This window comes from Doryrhamphus excisus, chromosome 2 (assembly GCF_030265055.1).
Source record: "Doryrhamphus excisus isolate RoL2022-K1 chromosome 2, RoL_Dexc_1.0, whole genome shotgun sequence".
Taxonomy (NCBI): domain Eukaryota; kingdom Metazoa; phylum Chordata; class Actinopteri; order Syngnathiformes; family Syngnathidae; genus Doryrhamphus; species Doryrhamphus excisus.
In genome coordinates, this window is record NC_080467.1 from 16101266 (window position 1) to 16123083 (window position 21818).

A 21818-nucleotide genomic window follows, 5' to 3' on the forward strand; every position below is an offset into this window, starting at 1 on the left:
TTTGGGACTGTGACCAATCACAGCAGAGTAGGCGTGCCCAGAGGCGGGCTATGGGTGCAATCAATTTTAAAAAGGCCTTTTTGGCTGGACACACAAATCCAAGTAAATACAGCTGGAATAGGTGTAGATTCTGGAAGATCTGGAAAGGTTTTCTGTGCGCATTATTGTGTGTAGCTGCTCCACAAATCAATACAAAGGGTAAAAAAATGAGCATAATAGGTCCCCTTTAAACATAAACATACATGTTGAAATTACATAGCCTTTGCTATTGCTGTTTAATACCAACTTTATTAGATCATCAATTCAATATATGTATATGTGGTGGAAAAGTTGGCATCAAGTTCCAGTAATGTAGTTCTTTAGTGGGGGCCACAAAGTCCAAGGAGGATGTTCTCAAAATGATTCTTGGTGTCCTTCTGTGAAACAAACTGTGCTTAAAATCGCTGTACATGTATTCTAGTATTATTTGATGAAAGCATTTAAAGATCAATTAAAAGTTACCAATATGTCCTCCTGTAGTGTGGTGTCATACATGGCCCTGTATTCCTCCAAGATCTTCTTCAGGTCGATTTCAGAGCGGCTCACCAGCACCCTGATCAGCGTGTCTTCACATGTGCCATGGCCCTGACGGAACATAGCATTCATTATTAGAAACATAAGCACATAACCATATACAAAACCTGATGTTTATACGCACCTTCATAGCCCGATGTAGCTTCTCAGCGAAGAAGGCAGGTGTGCTCCAGGCGCATTTCACTTGAAAGAAAACAATCACAACATGCCGTCTAAACCAGGGGTCTCAAACTCAGTTTACCTGGGGGCCACCGGAGCTAGGTTCTGGGTGAAGCCGGGCCGCATCAGGTTTTCAAAAAAAACCCAAAACGCATTTATTAAAAACTGGAAAAAAAATAAATAAAACAACTATCTTCAATGCTTTTGCTTCTGCTATACCCTACACTTTTTCAGTACTTTGGTTCCGGTTTTCCACACCAAAATATCTGATAAAACATTCCACTGTTCTCAAATATCTTAATTTTTATTTTTCTATACACTAAATAAGATTAAAAATAATAAACAAATTAAGAATAAAGACAATAAATCAATCAATCAGTATTAAATAATTAAAATAATAATAAAACAGCAAATAAGAAAAACGTAAGAAACCACATACAGTTGGTAGAGAAATTATTTTTTTCAGATTCAAATGTACAGTATTAACAGTTATTTAACCTTTAACAGGAACATTAATGAAACGTAATCATTTTACACAATTAGCAAGTTAGCATCGTACTCAGTTCCATCTGGGAGCAGCGTCGTAACTTTAACAACATGTTTGATGAGATGCTTTATCTTGACGTGTATTTTCCGTTTTATTCGAAATCATTTCCTGCAATTTATTTTTACCCAGCGTCATAAGCCTTTAGCTTCATTGCTAATCCAAAGCAAAACAGGGCGGGGTAACAGGGTAGGGTAACAGTATGGGCGGGGCAAAATCATGTTAATTGTGTCCGGTGTGCACACAGCTTTAAGCTGTCATTTCAACATTAAACTTTGGTATCAAGGTGTGGGCCTCAAACTAGCATCTCGCGGGCCGCAAGTTTGAGAGCCCCAGTTTTGTTAAGTTCATGAAAAAGGAAAAGATAGCATCATGCTCACCAATATCAATGAGACAGTCTTCAATGTCTCCTCTCAGTTCCATGTTCAGAGCTTTAGGTAAGGTCATGTCGCTGACACAGGCGTACCTCTGGAACGCTAGCAGGCAGAGGGGAAAACAAACAATCACACGTAAAAATACTTGTTTCGTTGCATCGTAACTCAACTCAAGTCCCAAAAAGTGCACATTATGCATTGCTCTCTGTTCCGCCTGTTTGTCAAGATGGGTGTGGTTGTACCTGTTTGTTCATTTCAGAATGAATGCTGATTCCACAGTCAAACAACAATAAAACAGTCACGTGGTTTTTAGTCACTCAAGTACTTTTGGAGAGTTGCGGTCCGCTGCGTGTCGTCAGGATGTTAATGAAGGCAGAGACATCCACTCCTTTTGTATTCTCACCAGCTTCGAAGAGAGTCTGCAAAAAAAGAAGATTGTTTTTGTGAAAGTGACTGAACACGTCAAACAGCATAAATCCGGAGTTATGCAAAGTGTGGCCCGCGGGTTATTTGCAGCCCGCGGTGCAATATTTATTGGCCGGAATATGAAGGAATATGAAGAAAAGTAAATAATATAAAAGCGGCTATCGCACCCTATCATTTTTTTTGCATGTGGTCCCACAAAAGGCATTGACATCTCTGCTTATTTTCCTTAATAGAAACGTTGTGTTATCCCAACTAAGTACCGTTGCATCCTTTTGGGCTTGATCCATGTCAACTACTGTGTCTTCATCTTTTTGTGTATTCAGCATGGCCAGAAGAGCGGTGGTAAAATCGCCTCTGGTTTCATCCTTGATAACATCCTCCAGGTCTTTATTGTAGTCTGAAATAGCATCAGAATGCAGAATGAAGCGTGACTGCAGTGTTTTGACTATAGAACTGTCTGCTATGTACTACTACCATTACTTTTTTTTAAAGAAATACATCATTTATATCCTTATTATATACCCTTACAGCAGTGTTTCCAAACTTCATTGAGCTAAGGCGCATATTTTAGATTAAAAAAGCCTCAAGACAGAACAAATTATATCTCATAATTTTTTATATATCAGCCGCACCCACTAAATTTCAATAAAAAAACAAATTTCTACATTGCAGGAGGTCATTGCTCAATATAACAGTCTGACTCACGGTGTCATCTTACAAAGAAGGCTAAACTCATCCCACAGCAACTTAACACTCAAAAGGTATACCGAATAAATATTAGAATACAAGTATAAAATGAAAAAAAGAACATTTTAAAAATTTCACATCATACATTGTCTGAACAAAGCATTTCATTGGAGGACAGGCAGCATACAAAATGGATGGATAATGCTGCAATACTGCCTCAGCACAGAGCGAGGCTGACGGCATTTTGGTGAAACTATGTGATGACTTTAGTGTTCTTTGTTAGATGACACTGTGATTTACACTGTCTACACTGAAGTAGTCTGGAACCTCAAACCTGCTTTAAAGGCCTTTTTCAGCTCTGCAATCTGTTTATTTGTCCTCGTTGCCAGAACCTCCACAAGGACATCCTCATCTGTGCCAAATCCCTGTTGTATTAAAAGTAAATGTTATTAATTTGTAATTTTAGGGAAATGTTCATTCTCATAATCACACTATAATATAAATGGCACTCTCATTCATCAAATAAACAATTAAGTATGAGTTAGTCCATAATTTTAAAAGCTGATAATTACCTTTGTTGCATCTCTGAGCAAGTGGGCATCAAAGTGTGCTGGATTCATCAACAAGGCCAGAGAGATGTCCTCTAAATCTGACCTGAGAGCAGACTTGAGAGCTCCACTCAGTGACTGCAACACATTGGAAGGATCGGCTGATCAGTTCTTTTCTGTCATGACCCCCAGGGGGACAGAAATGTTTGACTTGCGTGTTGAGTGCAACCAACTCATCTCATACTGTGTACTGTTCCACTGTTTATAATCCCTCCTTTATTGCAACTAAACAACTCCAGACTCAGCCGTGATAAGTGAATTCCCGCTGGGTAGGATTACTTATTTGTTAACGGAATATTTGTAACCTGTTTACGACCTTCTAAACACATTTTTAACATTATTAAAGCCCTCTAGACACCCCTATAGTCACCTTTAAAGTGGCATTACCCAATAAAGTAGACATACTAAGAGTACATAAGACATAAGGCTCATGCTTGTGTGTGTGTTGTTGTTGTTTATGTTTTTGACCAGAGTGGCAGGAGAACAGGAAGTGATGTCAGGGGTTAAGAATTGAATTTCACCTTAGCGTGGGTATGACGTGATTATTAGGGATTATTGTACCGGTTCTGAGCTCATTGAAACTGGCAATAAAGAAATCAGGTCTGGTGCTTGTGTGTCTCACTGAACATTACAGTAACATTACTGCCACCAAGTGACCAGTGTAGAATATTCCATATCATGACAATGTCTTTGAACGCATCTTCTAAATGCCAATTTTCCAACATACTGTCGACTCACCTCCCCAGTGGAAGCCTCATAGACAGCCTTTATCTTCTGTCTCTGCTCATTGTTCCTTTTGACCAGGATTGAAATTATCACATCTTCATCCACTCCTGCAAGGGAAAACTTCATTCATTCATTCATTTTCTACCGCTTATCCTCACGAGGGTCTCGGGAGGTGCTGGAGCCTATCCCAGCTGTCTTCAGGCGAGAGGCAGGTTATACCCTGGACTGGTCGCCAGCCAATCACAGAGCACATATAGACAAACAACCATTCACAGTCGGCAATTAACTTAGCATGTTTTTAGAATGTGGGAGGAAACCAGAGAAACCCACGCATGCACGGGGAGAACATGCAAACTGCAGGGTGGAATCGAACTCGGCCTCCCACTCGTCCGCCGTGCAGCCACAAGGGAAACTTTTGTTTCCTTAATCTGTATTAGAAAAGTGGACCCTTGAAAGAAAATATCTCATCCTTATAATGCGTATATATGAGGTATATCAAAAATAGACATTATTTGCTCTCGCTCTTGCTAACTCCCATAAACAATGGGGATCCAGAATGATCATAGAATGAAAATAAACATTTACAGCATAATAATGAGTATGCATATTCCAAGCAGAAGTCAAGATACAAGATAAAGATTGCACATACCTTTATTTTCTATGGCGCTCTGCAGAACTGAAGCATCATGGCTGGCATTGAAGTTTGGGTATGGTGCTACCGTACCATAAAACACGGGCGTCTCTTTCCCTCTCAGCTAAAACATAAGCACAGACAGTGTGATTTTCCCAAGTGCAAAACATCATATAAGGCTTGTTATTATCCAAACGTCGGATTGACACACAAATACAGTAAATTCCTTGCATGACAACCATAATATTACAATGCACACCTTAATGGTGTCTTTCTCTGGGTCTCTGTCATGAATTATATTTTGATAGAATTTCTTGAAGAAAGACATCTTTTCTGGGCAAGATGGTCAAACCTGGAAAACTAATGAAAAAGTCTCAATAAGTAAACATAATTCCTTTTTTTTTTACTTTAAAACTAAGACAATCTTACCTGAGGTGCTGAAGACAGTCTCCACACTCTACTGCATAAATAGAAAGTATCAGGAAGTTTTAGAGTCTCCACCCATCAGATGAGTGTGCAGAAAAAAATCTTGCTTTCCTGTCACCTGCATAAAATCAGCCTCAACAGGACACACCCAACAATGACTGGTCTGACGACTTCTCTTCAGACTTGTCTTGTGAATAAATGCGTCACCCTTTAATCAAACAATCATTTAACACAAACCTACAGTGAACGGTGACATTTCCGATACATTTTCCTAACTTACTGGCGATGCAAGCCCAACTACTGACACGTCATCAGGACAATGCACTGTTGTTTCATGTGGTTCAACCAGATCATCTACATTTTACTCCCTTGTCTTGACCAGTCTGTAAAGCTTAAGGGGCACACATATATGGAGGAAATGCTATTATTCCAATCATTATCAAGTCAAATGTTCTGACACTCAAGGGGAAAAAAATTCATTTATAGGATGACAATACCTAATAACATAATACCAGCATGCCCTTCATATTATTTTATACACTCAAAATTATTCAACCTTTATAAGTTTCTCAATGTGCCGTATTGAAATCCTATTTATCGGTTACAGTTTGTACCAATCAGTAATAAAGTCACTCAATAGTTTTAGCCAATTGCTATTGTTGACTCCAGTTTATTTTCAAGTGTCCCACAGGGATCTGTGCTTGGACCAGTATATGCTTCCCTTGCAGGACTGTATTATCAGAAATCGGAGGGGGGACACAACTTTATTGATCAATGAACCACATCAGCTACCAAAACTTCAGACGTTCCTTAATGACTTCAAGAAATGAATAACTGGTAGTAAACTACTAGACGGCACAGTTAGGAACCTTGGCATTACATTTGATAAGAGCTGATGCTTTAATTCACACTTACAATTGTATAGAACATTCATTCATTCATTCATTTTCTACCGCTTGTCCCCACAAGGGTTGTGGGGGTGCTGGAGCCTATCCCAGCTGTCATTGGGCGAGAGGCGGGGGACTGGTCGCCAGCCAATCACAGGGCACGTACAGACAAACAACCATTCACAGTTTCACACTCACATGTACCGGAGTACCCGGAGAAAACCCACGCATGCACAGAGATACACAGAGATGGCCGAGGGTGGAATCGAACTCTGCTCTCCTAGCTGTGTGGCCTGCGCGCTAACCACTCGTCCGCCATGCAGCCCGTATTGAAAGGCCTGTATTATGATTTAAAAATGTAGATTCTAAAAAGAAATGTAATTCACAATGGGGGACTGAATAATTAAGTAAGTAATTATATAATTAAGTGCGGCATGGCGGTCAAGTGGTTAGCACGCAGACCTCACAGCTAGGAGACCAGGGTTTAATTCCTCCCACATTCCATAAAAAACACGCTAGGTTAATTGGCGACTCCAAATTGTCCATAGGTATGAATGTGAGTGTGAATGGTTGTTTGTCTATATGTGCCCTGTGATTGGCTGACGACCAGTCCAGGGTGTACCCCGCCTCTCGCCCGAAGACAGCTGGGATAGGCTGCAGCACCCCCGCGACCCTCGTGAGGAAAAGCGGTAGAAAATGAATGAATTATATAATTAAGTACAACTGTATGCCATGGGGTGGATAGATTCATTGATCCGAAAAACAACAACCAGTACTCGCCAACCCAGTGAGTCAAATATCCCATTTTACACTATATCCAGTTGTAACAATGAATATGACTGTTTATTTTCTTGGGGCACCTCTACCGCGGCCTCGGCCAGGACCGGATGCTGGTGCCGGTCCTCTTGGTCTAGGGGCTTGGGTTATTGGCCCTCGGGGAGCGGGGTTGGATGACGCAAGGGACATGTCTTTCTGTAGGTGAACACCTTTCCCAGCCGTCCCTGGTTTTGTTTTAGTTGGCTTTGCATCTGACGTCTTTTCTGTTTAACAAAACAATAACGAATACGTTGCTAAAAAGCTGAAAATTACACTTTGATATTTTTTTGGAATGATCATTGATCATTGAAAGATTACTGACCAGGCTCTGGTGGTGGAGCAGGGGGGGCCAAGGAACGGTTTGGTAGCAGATCCTCCAAATCTTTCATGACCTGGTTGGTGCTATCTGTGTTGTTCCGTCGGTTCTTCTCTTCATCACGAGCCTGATCAAATAGATGTTCGCCAGGAGGGGTGTGAATGATTATCGGAAATATATGACACGATTCATCAAAAATATATATAGTCAACCTAACATCTTGAAAAGAATGTCTCAGTGGCACATCAAATTCCTCTCTCACAGTGTCGGCATTCCAGGGGAATCTCACATAGTTGAACACAATCTTTGGTTGACTTCCAAGCTGTTTTAACTTCAGAAACATTTTCCACAGGACATAATGTAATTATGATCATAATACGAATACTAATACTGATCATAAGTGTGTCTTCTTTCATATTGGTCACCCACACTTGTTTGTGTTTCTTTTCCAGATGTTATTTCTTCTGGTGCTGGGCGGAGCCACGAGGGACACCTACAGTACACCAAGTACTGAGAGAGCTCTCTTCATTCCACGTATACTTCCAGGATTTTTGTACTCCTAATTCTCTTTTTGAGCAGAATATGTTTTCTGTTGCTTTGACTTCCTACTGGCCTTGTTGTTCTATTCCAGCTGCTCTTTTGGCCGTGCTGTGTATTTTATAGCTAGTTCTTCGATTTTTCAGCTTGCATGGACAGGCTTCATTGCTTCACTGTAATGTTTGGCAAAGTGTGGACCTTATAGCCAAGCCCCCAGGCTTCCAGGTTGATGATGTCTACTTCATGCACCATTTCCAGGCTGCTCGAAGCACTGGGCCACGCCAAACGTCCAAGTCTTCCGTGGAGCTTCCCTGGGCATTCTTTCTGTTAGAACATCTAACTGTTTTAACTGGGATGCTGCTTCAGAGGTCAGGAGAACCAGAACCGCCTGTCCTCCGTTGAACCCTCATGGGGCGTCAAAAGTTTGAATACAGTATTCCCTCATTTATTGTGGTTGGTTCCGAGTTAATTTCCGCAAAGTAGGAAATACTAATAAAATGAATATGTTTGTAGTTAGAGCATAGAAATATATGACTTTGTAAATATGTGTTTTAGCATTATTACAGCCCTGTAGGCATTAAATAAACCTCCATAGGTCACTTTACACTCCTATGACTTTTTGTTTACATCACATTGCACATGTTAGGCTATCACTGCAGTCAATCAGCATCAGTAATGTTATGAGACATGACATTGGATTAAATTACCTTTCACACGGCATGGTGATGATAGCTACTGGGGTAGCACAGCCAAGCCGGCATGCTATGACTAAGATCTCTTTCAGTGTGGATGTTTTTGCTAGCGGCGACCATCTCTGATGTCCCTTCAGTGATCTCAAAGCATGCGTATCAGTATTGTGCAATGTAAACACATGATAATAGGAGTGTAAATGCAAATATAGGGATGCTATTTTATGTCTACATGGCTCTTCAGTCATTCATTCATTTTCTACAGCTTGTCCTCACGAGGGTGGCGGGGGTGCTGAAGCCTATCCCAGCTGTCTTTGGGCTTGAGGCGGGTACACCCTGGACTAGTCGCCAGCCAATCACAGGGCACATATAGACAAACAACCATTCACACTCACATTCATACCTATGGACAATTTGGAGTCACCAATTAACCTAGCATGTTTTTGGAATGTGGGAGGAAACCGGAGTACCCGGACAAATCCCATGCATGCACGGGGAGAACATGTAAACTCCACACAGAGATGGCCGAGGGTGGAATTGAACTCAGGTCTCCTAGCTGTGAGGCCCATGCACTAACCACTTGTCCACCGTGCAGCCTCTACAGGGCTCTATTAATGGTAAAATAAATGTATTTAGAAAGTAATTTCTAACTATGAAATTAATCTGTTTATTAATATTGAACCAACTTCACGAAAACCAATAAACCACAAGAAACAAGGGACAACTGTATTATCTTTTGAAAGAAAGGCATTTTGTGATAAAGCTCCGTGTAGGATCTGTTTGGATAGGGCTTCAGCATGTTGAGGCTCCACATCTGCAAACGCTACTGCAGACTGTTCACATTCAGACCAGAAGTAGAAGCCAAAAAGTCCAAATAAAGCAACCGGTCAAAGAAATGATTATGAAATGATAATGCAATATGCATTTGTGTTATGTCCATTTACCATCTGCATCTTCTTCTTCAGATCCAGGTTGGAGTTTTTGTAGGCCTCCGAAACTGAGTTCAAATAGTAGATGGCCAGTCTGATGAGGAAAGTAGACACAAGCCTTTTCTGTCAGTTTCACTGTTATTTTTGTAAATATTTTTATTTCAAGCACTGGAGGGTCTGTGTACTCACACCATGAGCAAAACAGCCGGTATGATGAGGCCTGGGTTGGCTACGTAGCTAAACAATGTCCCGATGAAGGCTGGCAAGTCCAGATCGATCGTCTCAATGATCACATCAAACATCTTCGCCTTCCCACTTCAAATAGTAGCAGCAACAATATGAACATCCACATGCGCATATTCACACGATTATTTTCTCTGCGTGTTACCTGAAGGGTCCGCAATCAAACGAGGGAGACAGTGTCATGATGGTGTAGACCACAGGCAACAAACTGAGGAAGAGGATGAGGAGCAGCAGACCCATATAGAAGTTGTTGGACTTGGAGGCCTTAAATACCCTCTCGTGGGGGACGTTGGTGGCCATCACAGCCCAACACTGATAGTACATGGAGGTGAGCAGGCGCAGCACGTTGATTCCGACCAGGCCGGGAGCATAAAACGCCCCCATCCTAAAACATTTCAGCTTGGAGTTAACTGTGATGTATTGCATATAACTTCCCAAGAAAAACAGTTCAAAAATGATCCAATTTGGTGGTTGAATGTGTTTACATTTACTTTGCAGGAGGCCTTCCTTCAGACTAGTGAGCTCTAACTATGGACAAAAAAGCATGACATTACATTTACTTTGAATAACTGAGAAAAAAAAATTAACCATGAACCAAGTGGGGAAAAGTACTACAGTACAACTATTTAATAATGGCTGTTGGATTGGTTAACTCACGTCGATATAAGTGGTCGAGGACATAGCCGAAGCCTTAATAAACGATTTTTTAGTCTAATGCTGCTATTAATAATTTTTCTCCATTTGTGTATATGTTTATCGGGATTCCTCTGCATTCATATGATACTTTGTACTCTTTTTTAACAAAGCTGCTGTGGTAATTTTGTTGTACTGTACTATGTCTTGGCTACAATGACATAAAGTCAAGTCAAGTTTATTTATATACGTAGCTCTCAATCACAAAATTAAGCAGGCAGTTTTTAATAATAATAATAGATTGTCGACATAATGGGGACCAACTTAAATGAGTTCCACTGTCCTGAGTACCACACACAATACAGATGACTTGGATTATATAGATTGAGAAAGGCTCCAACCAGATCATTCCTTGATTGAAGACCAGTCCAAGAACGTTACCACTGATGTCAAACTCTCCGTATGAGGGCTAAAATGAACAGAGAAATGCAGTTTTTAATTAAATTGTTGCACACGACATGGAAATTCTAACTTAATTTCAATGCAAAGCTCATTACAATGAGAGGGATACACTGTCCAGTGTGATGCAATGCAGGTCTACAACCCAGCAAATTACCAACAATGGTCTTGCTGTGTGCTAACGCTGAGGAGGTGTAGGTGTACAGTGCAGCTCCCTGGCTCCCATGGGGATATAAAGCTCCACCTACTATCATCTGCAGAGGTTCTCATATGATTCTGCCATCATTATATCTCCCAATATTTGTGCTATGACTGATAGCACAACCTTCTAATACATCAACTGTTGTCCAACTGGTCCAGTAGTTGCTATCTCGTAGTTGAACCAAGTTTAAGATACTTACAAATCCAGCCTCCAGGTCCCAGCACCAGCAGTAGTTCAGGAAACGCACAATAACTGCCCGTGCAAAGTCACCTATCAGGATGGTCAGGTAAGTGACCTGGATGTCTGACACTGTCAGCTTCACAAACTCCTATAACACAAATATAAAAAAGAACAATAGTATTGAGTTATAGTAATATTCCATTAGTAATATATAGTATTGGTAATAGTATTGACTATTGAGTATATCTAACGAGGTGTCCAATGAAATAAATGCTTCTCCTTACTATGCCAACAGCTGTCTCCCAGCAGGGTCCTCTGATGACATCAGCAGGGCTCATGGGGGGCGGGGTGGCCTCTGTGTCATTGACCAGTCGGGTGTAGTTAGCGTAGTATTCCTTCATGGCCAAGATCGAGGCATTCTTTATAGACTGCTCTTCTTCCAGCTCAGAAGACAAAGAGAAGATCATGTGTAATCCTTAGAGAAGAAGTGCGGTCGCCGAGGAATCACCTCCAACGTGGAACAAACCTTGCTGTTGACCTCGTCAAAGAGGGCGAAGAGAAATGTGTACAGGTTCCCCAGCAAGAGAGCAAAGATGCGTCCCAGCTGCCACTTCAGGGCGATCCGAGGATGGTAGTCCTCCAGCTCCGCAATTGTCTCAAACAGTGGAGGACACAGAAGGCCCAGCAGAGACATGATGATCTCCAACTGAATCAAGTCAGTCAAAATCACTGCTTTCATCTCAACATGTTTAAAACATGCTTTTGGTTTCTATTATATATATTATATATATATTATATATTTGCTGCAGATAATGACTGAAGAAAGCATCCAAGTGGCCTTACCTCATTTTTCTCATACCAGCTGAGATCATCTCTATTGGCAAACTCCTGAGACCTCTTCACCACAAAGTAGATGAGGTATCCGCTTCCTCCCAGGCTGCAAGTGATGAGGACATTTGCCAGGACCCTGAGGAACCTCCGCAGATGAATGTTCTCATCCTTCTGGTTCTCTTGCTCATCCACAATGGACTCCTGTTCTTATACAGTATTAGTGGAAAGCAGAGAATCGGAATCTGTCAACAGCTGGTGTGGAATTTCGATAAGAAATACTCTTGCATTCATCGTCTGAATGAAGGAGTATTATTATTATTATATTACATACCAGTCATCTCCTGCCATTGGTTACCTTGAAGCTGGTGGTGATGGATGCATACTTGTTGTCCGCTGTCTCGGCATTCCCGATGAGATAATCCCAGCTGGTGAACATCTTCCAACCAAAGGTGAACTCTCCATCTTCTCCATCCCCACCGCCGAGGTCTGCATTCTTGGCCATTCTGAACAAGCAAACAATACAAAGAACAGTATTGTATATTTACTAGTCACATTTTCTGTGTTTATGTCTTGCCTAAAACATAATCTCTCTCTATATATAGTGTAGATCCTGACTTTCCTACACATGTGGAACATACAATGTAACTTTACCACACAGACGACCTGGGTATCAAAATAAACGCTAACACACGAATGTACAAAACAGAATCCCTCATTTGACATGGCTAATTGGTTCTAGACCAGACTGCAATAAGTCAACTGTTGTTGTGGGGTCTTTTGTGACGTCTTGGATGAGTTGTCGCTGTGCTCTTGGGGTCATTTTGGTTTGCCGGCCACTCCTGGGAAAGTTCACCCCTGTTCATTGTTTTTGCCATTTGTGCATAATGGCTCTCACTGTGGTTTGCTTTAGTCCCAAAGCTTTAGAAATGGCTTCATTTTTTCATGTAAATTGAGAGAGCAAAGCAGTATCGGCCTAAGCATCGGCTAAGGGCGATGGGAAAAAATCGGTATCGGCATCAGCCCGAAAAAAAACATATCAGTCGATCTCTATTCAGAACATTTTCTATGCTGATAGATCTCAATTAATCTCAGTTAAGTTATGTTTTAAAAGGGGGCAATCACTTTTTCACACATGTAGGTTCTTATTTTTTTCTCCCTTAATAATAAAAAGTAGAATTAAAAAACTGCATTTCCTGTTCAGTTTTCTTGTGAATGAATGAAAAAATAAGAAATCAGGAAACGGGCAAACGACCAGTCCAGGGTGTACCCCCGCCTCTCAGGCGAAGACAGCTGGGATAGGCTCCAGCACGCCCACAACCCTCGTGAGGATAAGCAGCAGAAAATGAATGAATGAATGAAACGGGCAAACACTTTTTCATCCATCCATCCATTGACTTTCTATATCACTTATCCTCATTAAGGTCAAGTCAAGTCAAGTCAAGTTTATTTATATAGCCCTTAATCACAAAAGAGCCTCAAAGGGCTTAACAAGCAGGCAACAGTAGAAGACAGACAATAGACGACAAACGACATCCCCTGATCTGAACCCCCATCAGGGCAAGGAAAAACTCAAAACCCATTAGGGAAAAAGAAACCTTGAGAAGGGACCGCAGATGGGGGAATCCCCCTTCTAGGATGACCAGGCTGCAATGGATGTGGAGAGGTTTACATGTGACAGTTAAATATAAACATAGAGTATAATAGTCCAGGTCCAAGATGTGATGCCATTAGGACAGTTGGGCAGCCACGGGTCTTGAGATGATCACTATCCCTCATTAAGGTCATGGACTTTTTCACACCACTGTATATAACATAAAGCATTCCAGTGAGATACCATACAAGACCTGTAGCAAAGATAAAATAACTAATTTATGCTGATAATTTCCACTGTCAAAGACGTTTTCAGTTAACTAAATGTGATTACATTATGTGGTTGTCCCTAGTAATTAATGTTTAAACTTCACTGATTACTCCCTCAATACTTTGTGTAATAGCTCAGGGATCAGGAATGCTGCGTTAGTTATGCCAGTTTCATGCTCATGACTCACGTGCGGATCACGACCATCAGGCTATAGCCAAATGTTCCGATCCCAACCATAAGGTAGGCCAAAGGGAGCCGGAACTTCAACAAGCCGATGGTCCTCTGGCTGTTGTAATATCCGTAGAACAGGACGGAATACTTGCAATAGCCCTGAAAAGACAGAATGCAGTTATGTTTTATTCCTCTTGAAGGTGGATGCTCGTTCCAAAAGATGTCTTATGCATTTTTTTGTGTGAAAGGTACAAAGAGGTGATGATGCAACTGCACAATAAAAGAGATCATGTGTGATACAGTTTTAAGTCGTAAGAAGAGCATTTTATCAGAGCTCGGCATGCTTCTTTCACATAGAATCAAATGCTACGCAGCCAGCAGGAAATGAAAGGGCATGGAGGCATGTAACATTCAAGAGATTACGTATTAAAGGGAAATTTGAAATTAGTGCAAGTGCGAGCAAACCTGTGCATGTGCACTAGTGCATGAGTTACCGTTTTGTGGTTGGACTTTTATTAATAAAAAAAAATGTACATCCATGACTTAAATAAAGCATGTTCAACAATAAAAATGTCTATGTGAATGAAAATACAGTATCTGGGACTAGTGTACGCGTTTAAGTAGTGGGGCCTGGGAAGTGACGTGTGTCAGCTAGTAGAGTTGACTGTTAGCTGACTGCTACAGCAGGTTAGCAGTGGAGAGAGTGGCCAACAGTCTACTATATTGGGTAATCCAAGTGTAAGGTTGACTATAGTGGTGTTTTTTCATGTCTACAGGACTTTAATAATGGTAAACTCCGTATTCAGAAGGTCATAAACAGGTTACTATGAAAATGTACCATTTATTAATACTGAATTTCGTGAAATTGACTTATTGTGGTCAGGTATGGAATAATTCATTCATTTTCTACCGCTTATCCTCACGAGGGTCGCGGGGGTGCTGTAGCCAATCCCAGCTGTCTTCCAGCGAGAGGCGAGGTACACCCTGGACTGGTCACTAGCCAATCACAGGGCACATATAGACAAACAACCATTCCCATCCCCATTCATACCTATGGACAATTTGGAGTCGCCAATTAACCTAGCATATTTTTGGAATGTGGGAGGAAACCGGAGTACCCGGAGAAAACCCACGCATGCACGGGAAGAACATGCAAATTCCACACAGCGATGCCCGAGGGTGGAATCAAACTGGGGTCTCCTAGCTCTGTGGCCTGCACGTTAACCACTCGTCACCATGCAGCCCATAAGTTAATCAAAATTGCACAAACAAAAAATAGCTATAGGTTTAGTTAAGGGTATAGCCTACCTATCAACAACAACTCACATTGAAATCCAAGAGGACAGAGTAGTCCTGAGCGGTTGCCTGCTCTGCTCTGGGCACAGTCTTCCTAGGAATGGACCCATAGGGAAGGCCCATCAGAACCTGTGTGTAAAGGAATAATAACAAATACAAGACAAACATTGAATTCATATGCATTTTAATATATATTTATTGTTTGTGCTCAAGTATCAAATGTGGCAGTACCTCAGGAATGACCACCAGTCCAAAGGTGAAACCAAACAAAACAAGGTTCATCCCGTACATCCATCGCAGAAAGATGAAGTAAGAAGCTACAGATGACCCGAAGTGACCTGAGGACACAGGGAAGAGTTTATCGCAAGGATCAATTCTTGGGCCCATTTTATTTGCCCTCTACCTGGTCCCACTTGGCACAGTACTTAAAAAGCATGGCCTGTATGCGGACGACTGCCAGCTGTATTTGCCACTCGCAAAAGACTTCGGCCCCCTCCAAAACAGCATTCGTCCCTCAGCCACCAGCCTTGGCGTCATAATAGACAGTGATTTTAAACTCAACAAACAAATTAATGCAGTTATAACATCTTGTTTTTATCATCTTTGGCTTTTATCTAAAATTAAATATTTTTTATCTTTGCAACACTTTGAGCAAGTCATGCACGCTTTTATTTCATCACGTCTGGACTACTGTAATGCACTTTACTCTGGAATTAGCCAAAAGTCTCTCTCCCGCTTACAGTTAGTCCAGAACTCTGCGGCACAGCTTTTAACAGGAACCAAAAAGGGGGAGCACATCACCCCAATTCTGGCCTCCCTACATTGGTTGCCTGTTCGCTTTAGGATTGATTTTAAGATTTTATTGTTTGTTTTTAAGGCGTTGAATGGGCTGGCCCCCAAATACATCTCGGACCTCATCCAAATTTACTCTCCAGCGTGGTCACTGAGGTCCGAGGGCCAGCTCCAACTTATGGTGCCCAAGACGAGACTTAAGACCAGGGGGGGACCGAGCCTTTTCTGTGGTTGGCCCCAGACTATGGAACTCTCTCCCCTCCCAAGTAAAAAAGGCCCCCAACATCGAAAGCTTTAAGTCTCGTCTTAAAACCCACTTTTATTCTCTGGCTTTTAACTCAGAGTGAGTTGTATGGCCCTGTGTCTTTTAGTTCTTAGTTTTTATTGTAATTGGTTTTATTTTTTATACTTTTATTGCTTTGTTTCTTGTTTTTAATATTTTAATATCTATTTTACTATTTTATTTCTTAAATGATCTTTTAGTTTTGGATTATTACTTTTTAATTTTACTAGTCTGTGCAGCACTTTGGAAACTCTGTTTATAAAATGTGCTATATAAATAAAGTGGATTGGATTGGATTGGATCAGTATGACGAAAGACGTCGCCGTGATGCTGTTAAACACACAAACTCAAAACTTACTTTCCACCTCTTTAATCTTCCTCTCCCAGGGGATACATGCCGTTCGGAAGTTTTCAAAATCCCTCTGGAACTTGATCCATTTCTTGAAAATAAAAAAGACAAATTATAAGGCCAACATGCTTGCTGGAAAGTTCAATATGAATAATTTCCCCAACCTTTGTCATCATCACTTTGTAGGCGTACCACTTTCTGCCTTTTCCTTTGCCGAGAGCTCCTTCAAACTTATCCACAAACTCTTGAGCTTCCCTGTGTGTAAAAAACCCATAAAATTAAGGTTAGTACTGCATTACACTGGGTCATATACTTTCATATACATAAAAATAAAGGTAAGGTTAAGTGAAATTGAACATTATTGGTCCAGAATGTAGAGACCACTTGTATAGCAACAACACAACATTACTTCAGGTGTGTTAGCCTCCTCTTCATCCTCCATGGTTTGTTCCTGATGTTGGCTATCAGTTTCTTCTTCTCCTCCACCTCCTCCATCAGCAAGGCCATCTCTCCTTCAGACAAGGACTCCTCATCCTCATCTGAGCTTGAACTAGAATCGGATGAACTATTTGTGGATGGACAGAGAGAGAGGGGTGTGTTCGGACTTGATAGTGTAATCAAAAGACTTAGATTGTATTGATTGGCATCTTTTGCTTATGAGTGGCCTCAATCAAAGAGCAAAACAAAGCAACAAGGTTGCAATTATATCATGGTATTTCTTAAGCATGTGTTTCTAAAGAAATGCTATGATATGTTGAGATATAGTATACAGTAGTCTCTATTTTTCTAAAATATGACTAAACAATGTCAAAGAGGAGCTTATTTAAAAATGAATTGAACAAAAGAACATATATGATTTTAAAAACATTGGAACAGTGAAATTAGTATTGTTATGCGTGTGTTATTAGCATTTTTGCTAAGTCTTTCCAGGCATAGCAATTTTGTTCTATATTGTTTTATATTAAGAACACTTTAATTGTAATATTTGACACTGTTTATTCATTAGGATTCGTATATGGGTTTAAATTGTCCCTTAATGGCAAAAAAATAAGCTTTGGGAAATTAGCTAGCTTGTTGAGATATAGTATACAGTAGTCTCTATTTTTTCTAAAATATGACTAAACAATGTCAAAGAGGAGCTTATTTAAAAATAACACAACTACAAATGCTGCCCTGTGATTGGCTGGCGACCAGTCCAGGGTGTACCCCGCCTTACGCCCGAAGACAGCTGGGATAGGCTCCAGCATCCGCGACCCTCGTGAGGAAAAGCGGTAGAAAATGAATGAATGAACTACAAATGCACTTTAAATTGAACAAAGAACATATATGCTTTTAAAATCATTGGAACAGTGAAATTAGTATTGTTGTGCGTGTCTTATTAGCATTTTCTGCTAAGTCTTTCCAGGCTTTCCATAGCAATTTTGTTCTGTATTGTTTTATAGTAAGAACACTTTAATTGTAATATTTGACACTGTTGACTCATTAGAATTCATATATGGGTTTAAATTGTCCCTTAATGGCAAAAAAATAAGCTTTGGGAAATTAGCTAGCTTGTTGAGATATAGTATACAGTAGTCTCTATTTTTTCTAAAATATGACTAAACAATGTCAAAGAGGAGCTTATTTAAAAATAACACAACTACAAATGCACTTTAAATTGAACAAAAGAACATATATGCTTTTAAAAACATTGGAACAGTGAAATTAGTAGTGTTATGCGTGTCTTATTCGCATTTTCGCTAAGTCTTTCCAGGCTATCCATAGCCATTTTGTTTTATAGTAAGAACACTTTAATTGTAATATTTGACACTGTTGACTCATTACGATTCATATATGGGTTTAAATAGTCCCTTAATGGCAAAAAAAATAAGCTTTGGGAAATTAGCTAGCTCCTTCCACCATTTTGGGGCTGCTGTGGCGTGAGAGTCACATGACCGTCACACTAATTGAGATCCTACACCCAATTAGGGCCTCAATTAGTTAAATTCCAACGCAAACGGGACGATTGTAGGACACTTAAAGTGTTATAACTCACCTTTCCGCCTTTTTTTTCTTTTTCTTGTCTTTTCCTTTTGCATCTCCTTTCTTACTTTTACTTTCCTCCTCCTCCTTTCCTCCTTTCTTTCCTCCTCCCTTCTTCCCCTTCCTTCCTTTCTCCACGTCACTGTCCTCCTCACTGTCTCGGCTTTTACCTCCTTTCTTCCTATTTGTTGCTCCCCCTCGCTTCTTCTTCTTGGGGCCCTCATCCTCACTTTCATCATCTTCCTCGTCTTTCTTGACGGGCTTCTTCGCTGCCCTTCGTGTTCTTGGGGCCACAGCCTCCTCATCTTCCTCGTCCTCACTTGCTGCTTTTCTGGCCCGGGCTCCTCCCTTTGCTTGTCTTCTGTTGGCTCGCCTCCGGGTGGCGCCGTCTAAATGCAGTTAAAGATGTCATTTTTTTTATATATATACAGTGATTGCCAATATGTTCATGGAATATTGGATAAGACTTACCATCACTGTCGCTGTCATCATCGTGTATATCAATCCCAACTGACAATGAACACAAACACATAGCAATGACAAAAAAATCAAAGTAACAACTGAAATGTTAATAAAGTTAGTAATAGTCGACTGTATTCTTCTTATGACTAAAAAAAAAAAACCTTAAGTCAACACGGATTTATATGGAGTCTGGGTACGTTAATGTCATATGTTGTAGTACTGCACTTCATCTGAGTTGTCTTTATAAGTTGATGTTTACATTACACCAGGGGTCTCAAACTCAATTTACTTGGGGGCCACTGGAGCTAGGGTCTGGGCGAGACTGGGTTTTCAGGTTTTCCAAAAAAAAAACAAAAAAACAAAAACGCATTTATTAAAAACAAAAAAAAACTTAAAACTTTGCTTTGGTTCCAATTTTCTACAAGAAAAGCTCTGATAAAACATTCCACTGTTCTCAAATATCTTACTTTTTATGTTTCTACACAAAATAAGATGAAAAATAAATAAACAAATCAAGAATAAAGAAAATATAAATAAATCTAATAATAATAATAAAACGGCAAATAATAAAAACTTAAGAAACCACATATAGTTGGTGGGTAGACAAATTATTTTTTTCACATTAAAATGAACAAAGCATTATTAGAGCCCTGTAGACATGACAAAACACGACTATAGTCACATTTATACTCTTTTTATTTACAACATATTGCGCAACTGCAGGGTCTTGAGACACATGCTAACTCGTAAACTAGAGAGCTAGCAACCTAAACCGTAGCCTTCAAGTTATTTCCTTTAAACTTAAATAGCCAAAAACTTACCACTTCCACACGGATAGGGAGGATAACTATTAACAGTTATTTAACCTTTAACATGAACATTAATCAAACGTAATAATTTGGATGTCTATGTTGAAAAACCCCAAACATAAGTCACCACGCAGTGTGAGACCAGACAACGTATGGAAAAAAGTGTAGAAAAAAAAAAGTGTAAAAAAGTGACTTATAGTTCAGAAAATAGGGTATAAATAACGCTGTTTAGCATATCTACACGGGTTTTCAACTCTGCAGGCTTCATCAGTTCATGTTCAAAGACTAGATGATATTTTTATATGCCCTTATTAAAGTGCATAGAGCAGGGGTCTCAAACACGCGGCCCGCGGGCCAAATGTGGCCCGCAGGACACTAGTTTGAGCCCCCCGCCTTGATATGAAAGTTTAATGTTAGTGCGGCCCGCGCAAGTTTGATATGGAGGCTGTATGGTATCATGTACCCAGAAAAAATTATTACGTTTGATTAATGTTCATGTTAAAGGTTAAATAACTGTTAATAGTTATCCTCCCTATCCGTGTGGAAGTGGTAAGTTTTTGGCTATTTAAGTTTAAAGGAAATAACTTGAAGGCTACCGTTTAGGTCGCTAGCTCTCTAGTTTGCGAGTTAGCATGTGTCTCAAGACCCTGCAGTTGCGCAATATGTTGTAAATAAAAAGAGTATAAATGTGACTATAGTCGTGTTTTGTCATGTCTACAGGGCTCTAATAATGCTTTGTTCATTTCAATCTGAAAAAAATAATTTGTCTACCCACCAACTATATGTGGTTTCTTAAGTTTTTATTATTTGCAGTTTTATTATTATTATTATGATATTTATTTATTTATTACTGATTGATTGATTTTCTTTATTCTTGATTTGTTTATTTATTTGTAATCTTATTTTGTGTAGAAAAATAAAAAGATATTTGAGAACAGTGGAATGTTTTATCAGAGCTTTTCTTGTAGAAAATTGGAACCATAGCGAAGTTTTTTTAATTTTTTTGTTTTTAATAAATTCTTTTTTTGTTTTTTTTTTGGAAAACCTGATGCGGCCCAGTCTCACCCAGACCCGAGCTCCAGTGGCCTCCAAGTAAATTGAGTTTGAGACCCCTGGCATAGAGTGTTAAGGGTGTTGCCGGTGAGTGTCAGTCCATCCTCATGGTGTACTATGATATACTTATCAAATATTCATTAGGTACAGTGGCACTGGAAATTTTGCAACCCCCATTGTAAAATACATTTATTTTCAAAACGTTTTAATCACTATGTCAAAGTACTGTAGTTTTTATCCTCTAGAAGAAACTACTAGAAGAAAATAACAGAAAATACCAAGTCCATACTGTAGTAAATTCCTAATATAAAGGTGTGTATTTTCTGCCAAGGTACCAATGCATCGCTTTTCCCACAAAACCCCCTCAACCTTACCTTCATCTGCTGACAAGTCCCTCTTTCTGGGCATGGTGAATAAGAAAAGGCCACAGTGTCCTCTACAGTGAACCAGAAGCTGTTTAGTTCTGCTCTGTCTCGGATACCCAACTCAGGTGTCCCGTAATGCCGTCACTATGACGACGTCACTGTCACGTGATCCCTTTGCAGAGGATGCTCGTTGGATGTATGCAATACAAAATATATAAAATAGATATACAGATGAGAACAATTATTAATAATTACTACTTAATAAGGCAACAGGTCATTTATGCATATGATTGTATTATTATGGGGCGGCACGGCGGTCTAGTGGTTAGCGCGCAGACCTCACAGCTAGGAGACCAGGGTTCAATTCCACCCTCGGCCATCTCTGTGTGGAGTTTGCATGTTCTCCCTGTGCATGTGTGGGTTTTCTCCGGGTACTCCGGTGCCATTTTGCAGTATGCACAAATCAACTCTTAATTTGA

At 40.2% G+C, this 21818-nt stretch overlaps 2 protein-coding genes across 2 annotated transcripts; both read right to left on the reverse strand.

Moving 5' to 3' along the window:
* Positions 1-35: 35 nt before the first annotated feature.
* On the reverse strand, positions 36-5296 carry LOC131109970 (annexin A1-like). The gene is made up of 12 exons (XM_058062572.1): positions 5158-5296; positions 4988-5088; positions 4747-4852; positions 4110-4204; positions 3336-3449; positions 3098-3188; positions 2337-2473; positions 1976-2069; positions 1657-1752; positions 698-756; positions 502-624; positions 36-416 (listed from the first exon to the last, which is right to left on the reverse strand). Exons 2-12 carry the CDS (start codon positions 5054-5056, stop codon positions 360-362), a joined length of 1041 nt encoding a protein of 346 aa, XP_057918555.1. The 5' UTR covers positions 5057-5088; positions 5158-5296; the 3' UTR covers positions 36-359.
* A 1458-nt stretch (positions 5297-6754) lies between these two features.
* tmc2a (transmembrane channel-like 2a) lies at positions 6755-21382 on the reverse strand. The gene is made up of 20 exons (XM_058051833.1): positions 21349-21382; positions 19122-19160; positions 18664-19039; positions 17038-17193; positions 16793-16883; positions 16638-16719; positions 15436-15542; positions 15235-15333; positions 13925-14067; positions 12232-12379; positions 11889-12077; positions 11572-11751; positions 11330-11488; positions 11065-11193; positions 10606-10673; positions 9717-9956; positions 9518-9643; positions 9344-9422; positions 7180-7300; positions 6755-7081 (listed from the first exon to the last, which is right to left on the reverse strand). Exons 1-20 carry the CDS (start codon positions 21380-21382, stop codon positions 6885-6887), a joined length of 2763 nt encoding a protein of 920 aa, XP_057907816.1. The 3' UTR covers positions 6755-6884.
* Between the last annotated feature and the right edge of the window lie 436 nt (positions 21383-21818).

Coding starts and splice junctions, on each gene's coding strand:
- tmc2a (XM_058051833.1), bottom strand. CDS start 21,382: ATGCCCAGAAAGAGGGACTTGTCAGCAGATGAAG. Junction 15,334..15,435: donor GACTGGTGGTCATTCCTGAG/GTACTGCCACAT, acceptor CTTTACACACAG/GTTCTGATGGGCCTTCCCTA. Junction 12,078..12,231: donor CCATCACCACCAGCTTCAAG/GTAACCAATGGC, acceptor GTATAAGAACAG/GAGTCCATTGTGGATGAGCA.
- LOC131109970 (XM_058062572.1), bottom strand. CDS start 5,056: ATGTCTTTCTTCAAGAAATTCTATCAAAATATAATTCATGACAGAGAC. Junction 4,205..4,746: donor GAGCGCCATAGAAAATAAAG/GTATGTGCAATC, acceptor TTTCCCTTGCAG/GAGTGGATGAAGATGTGATA. Junction 417..501: donor CACTACAGGAGGACATATTG/GTAACTTTTAAT, acceptor TTTGTTTCACAG/AAGGACACCAAGAATCATTT.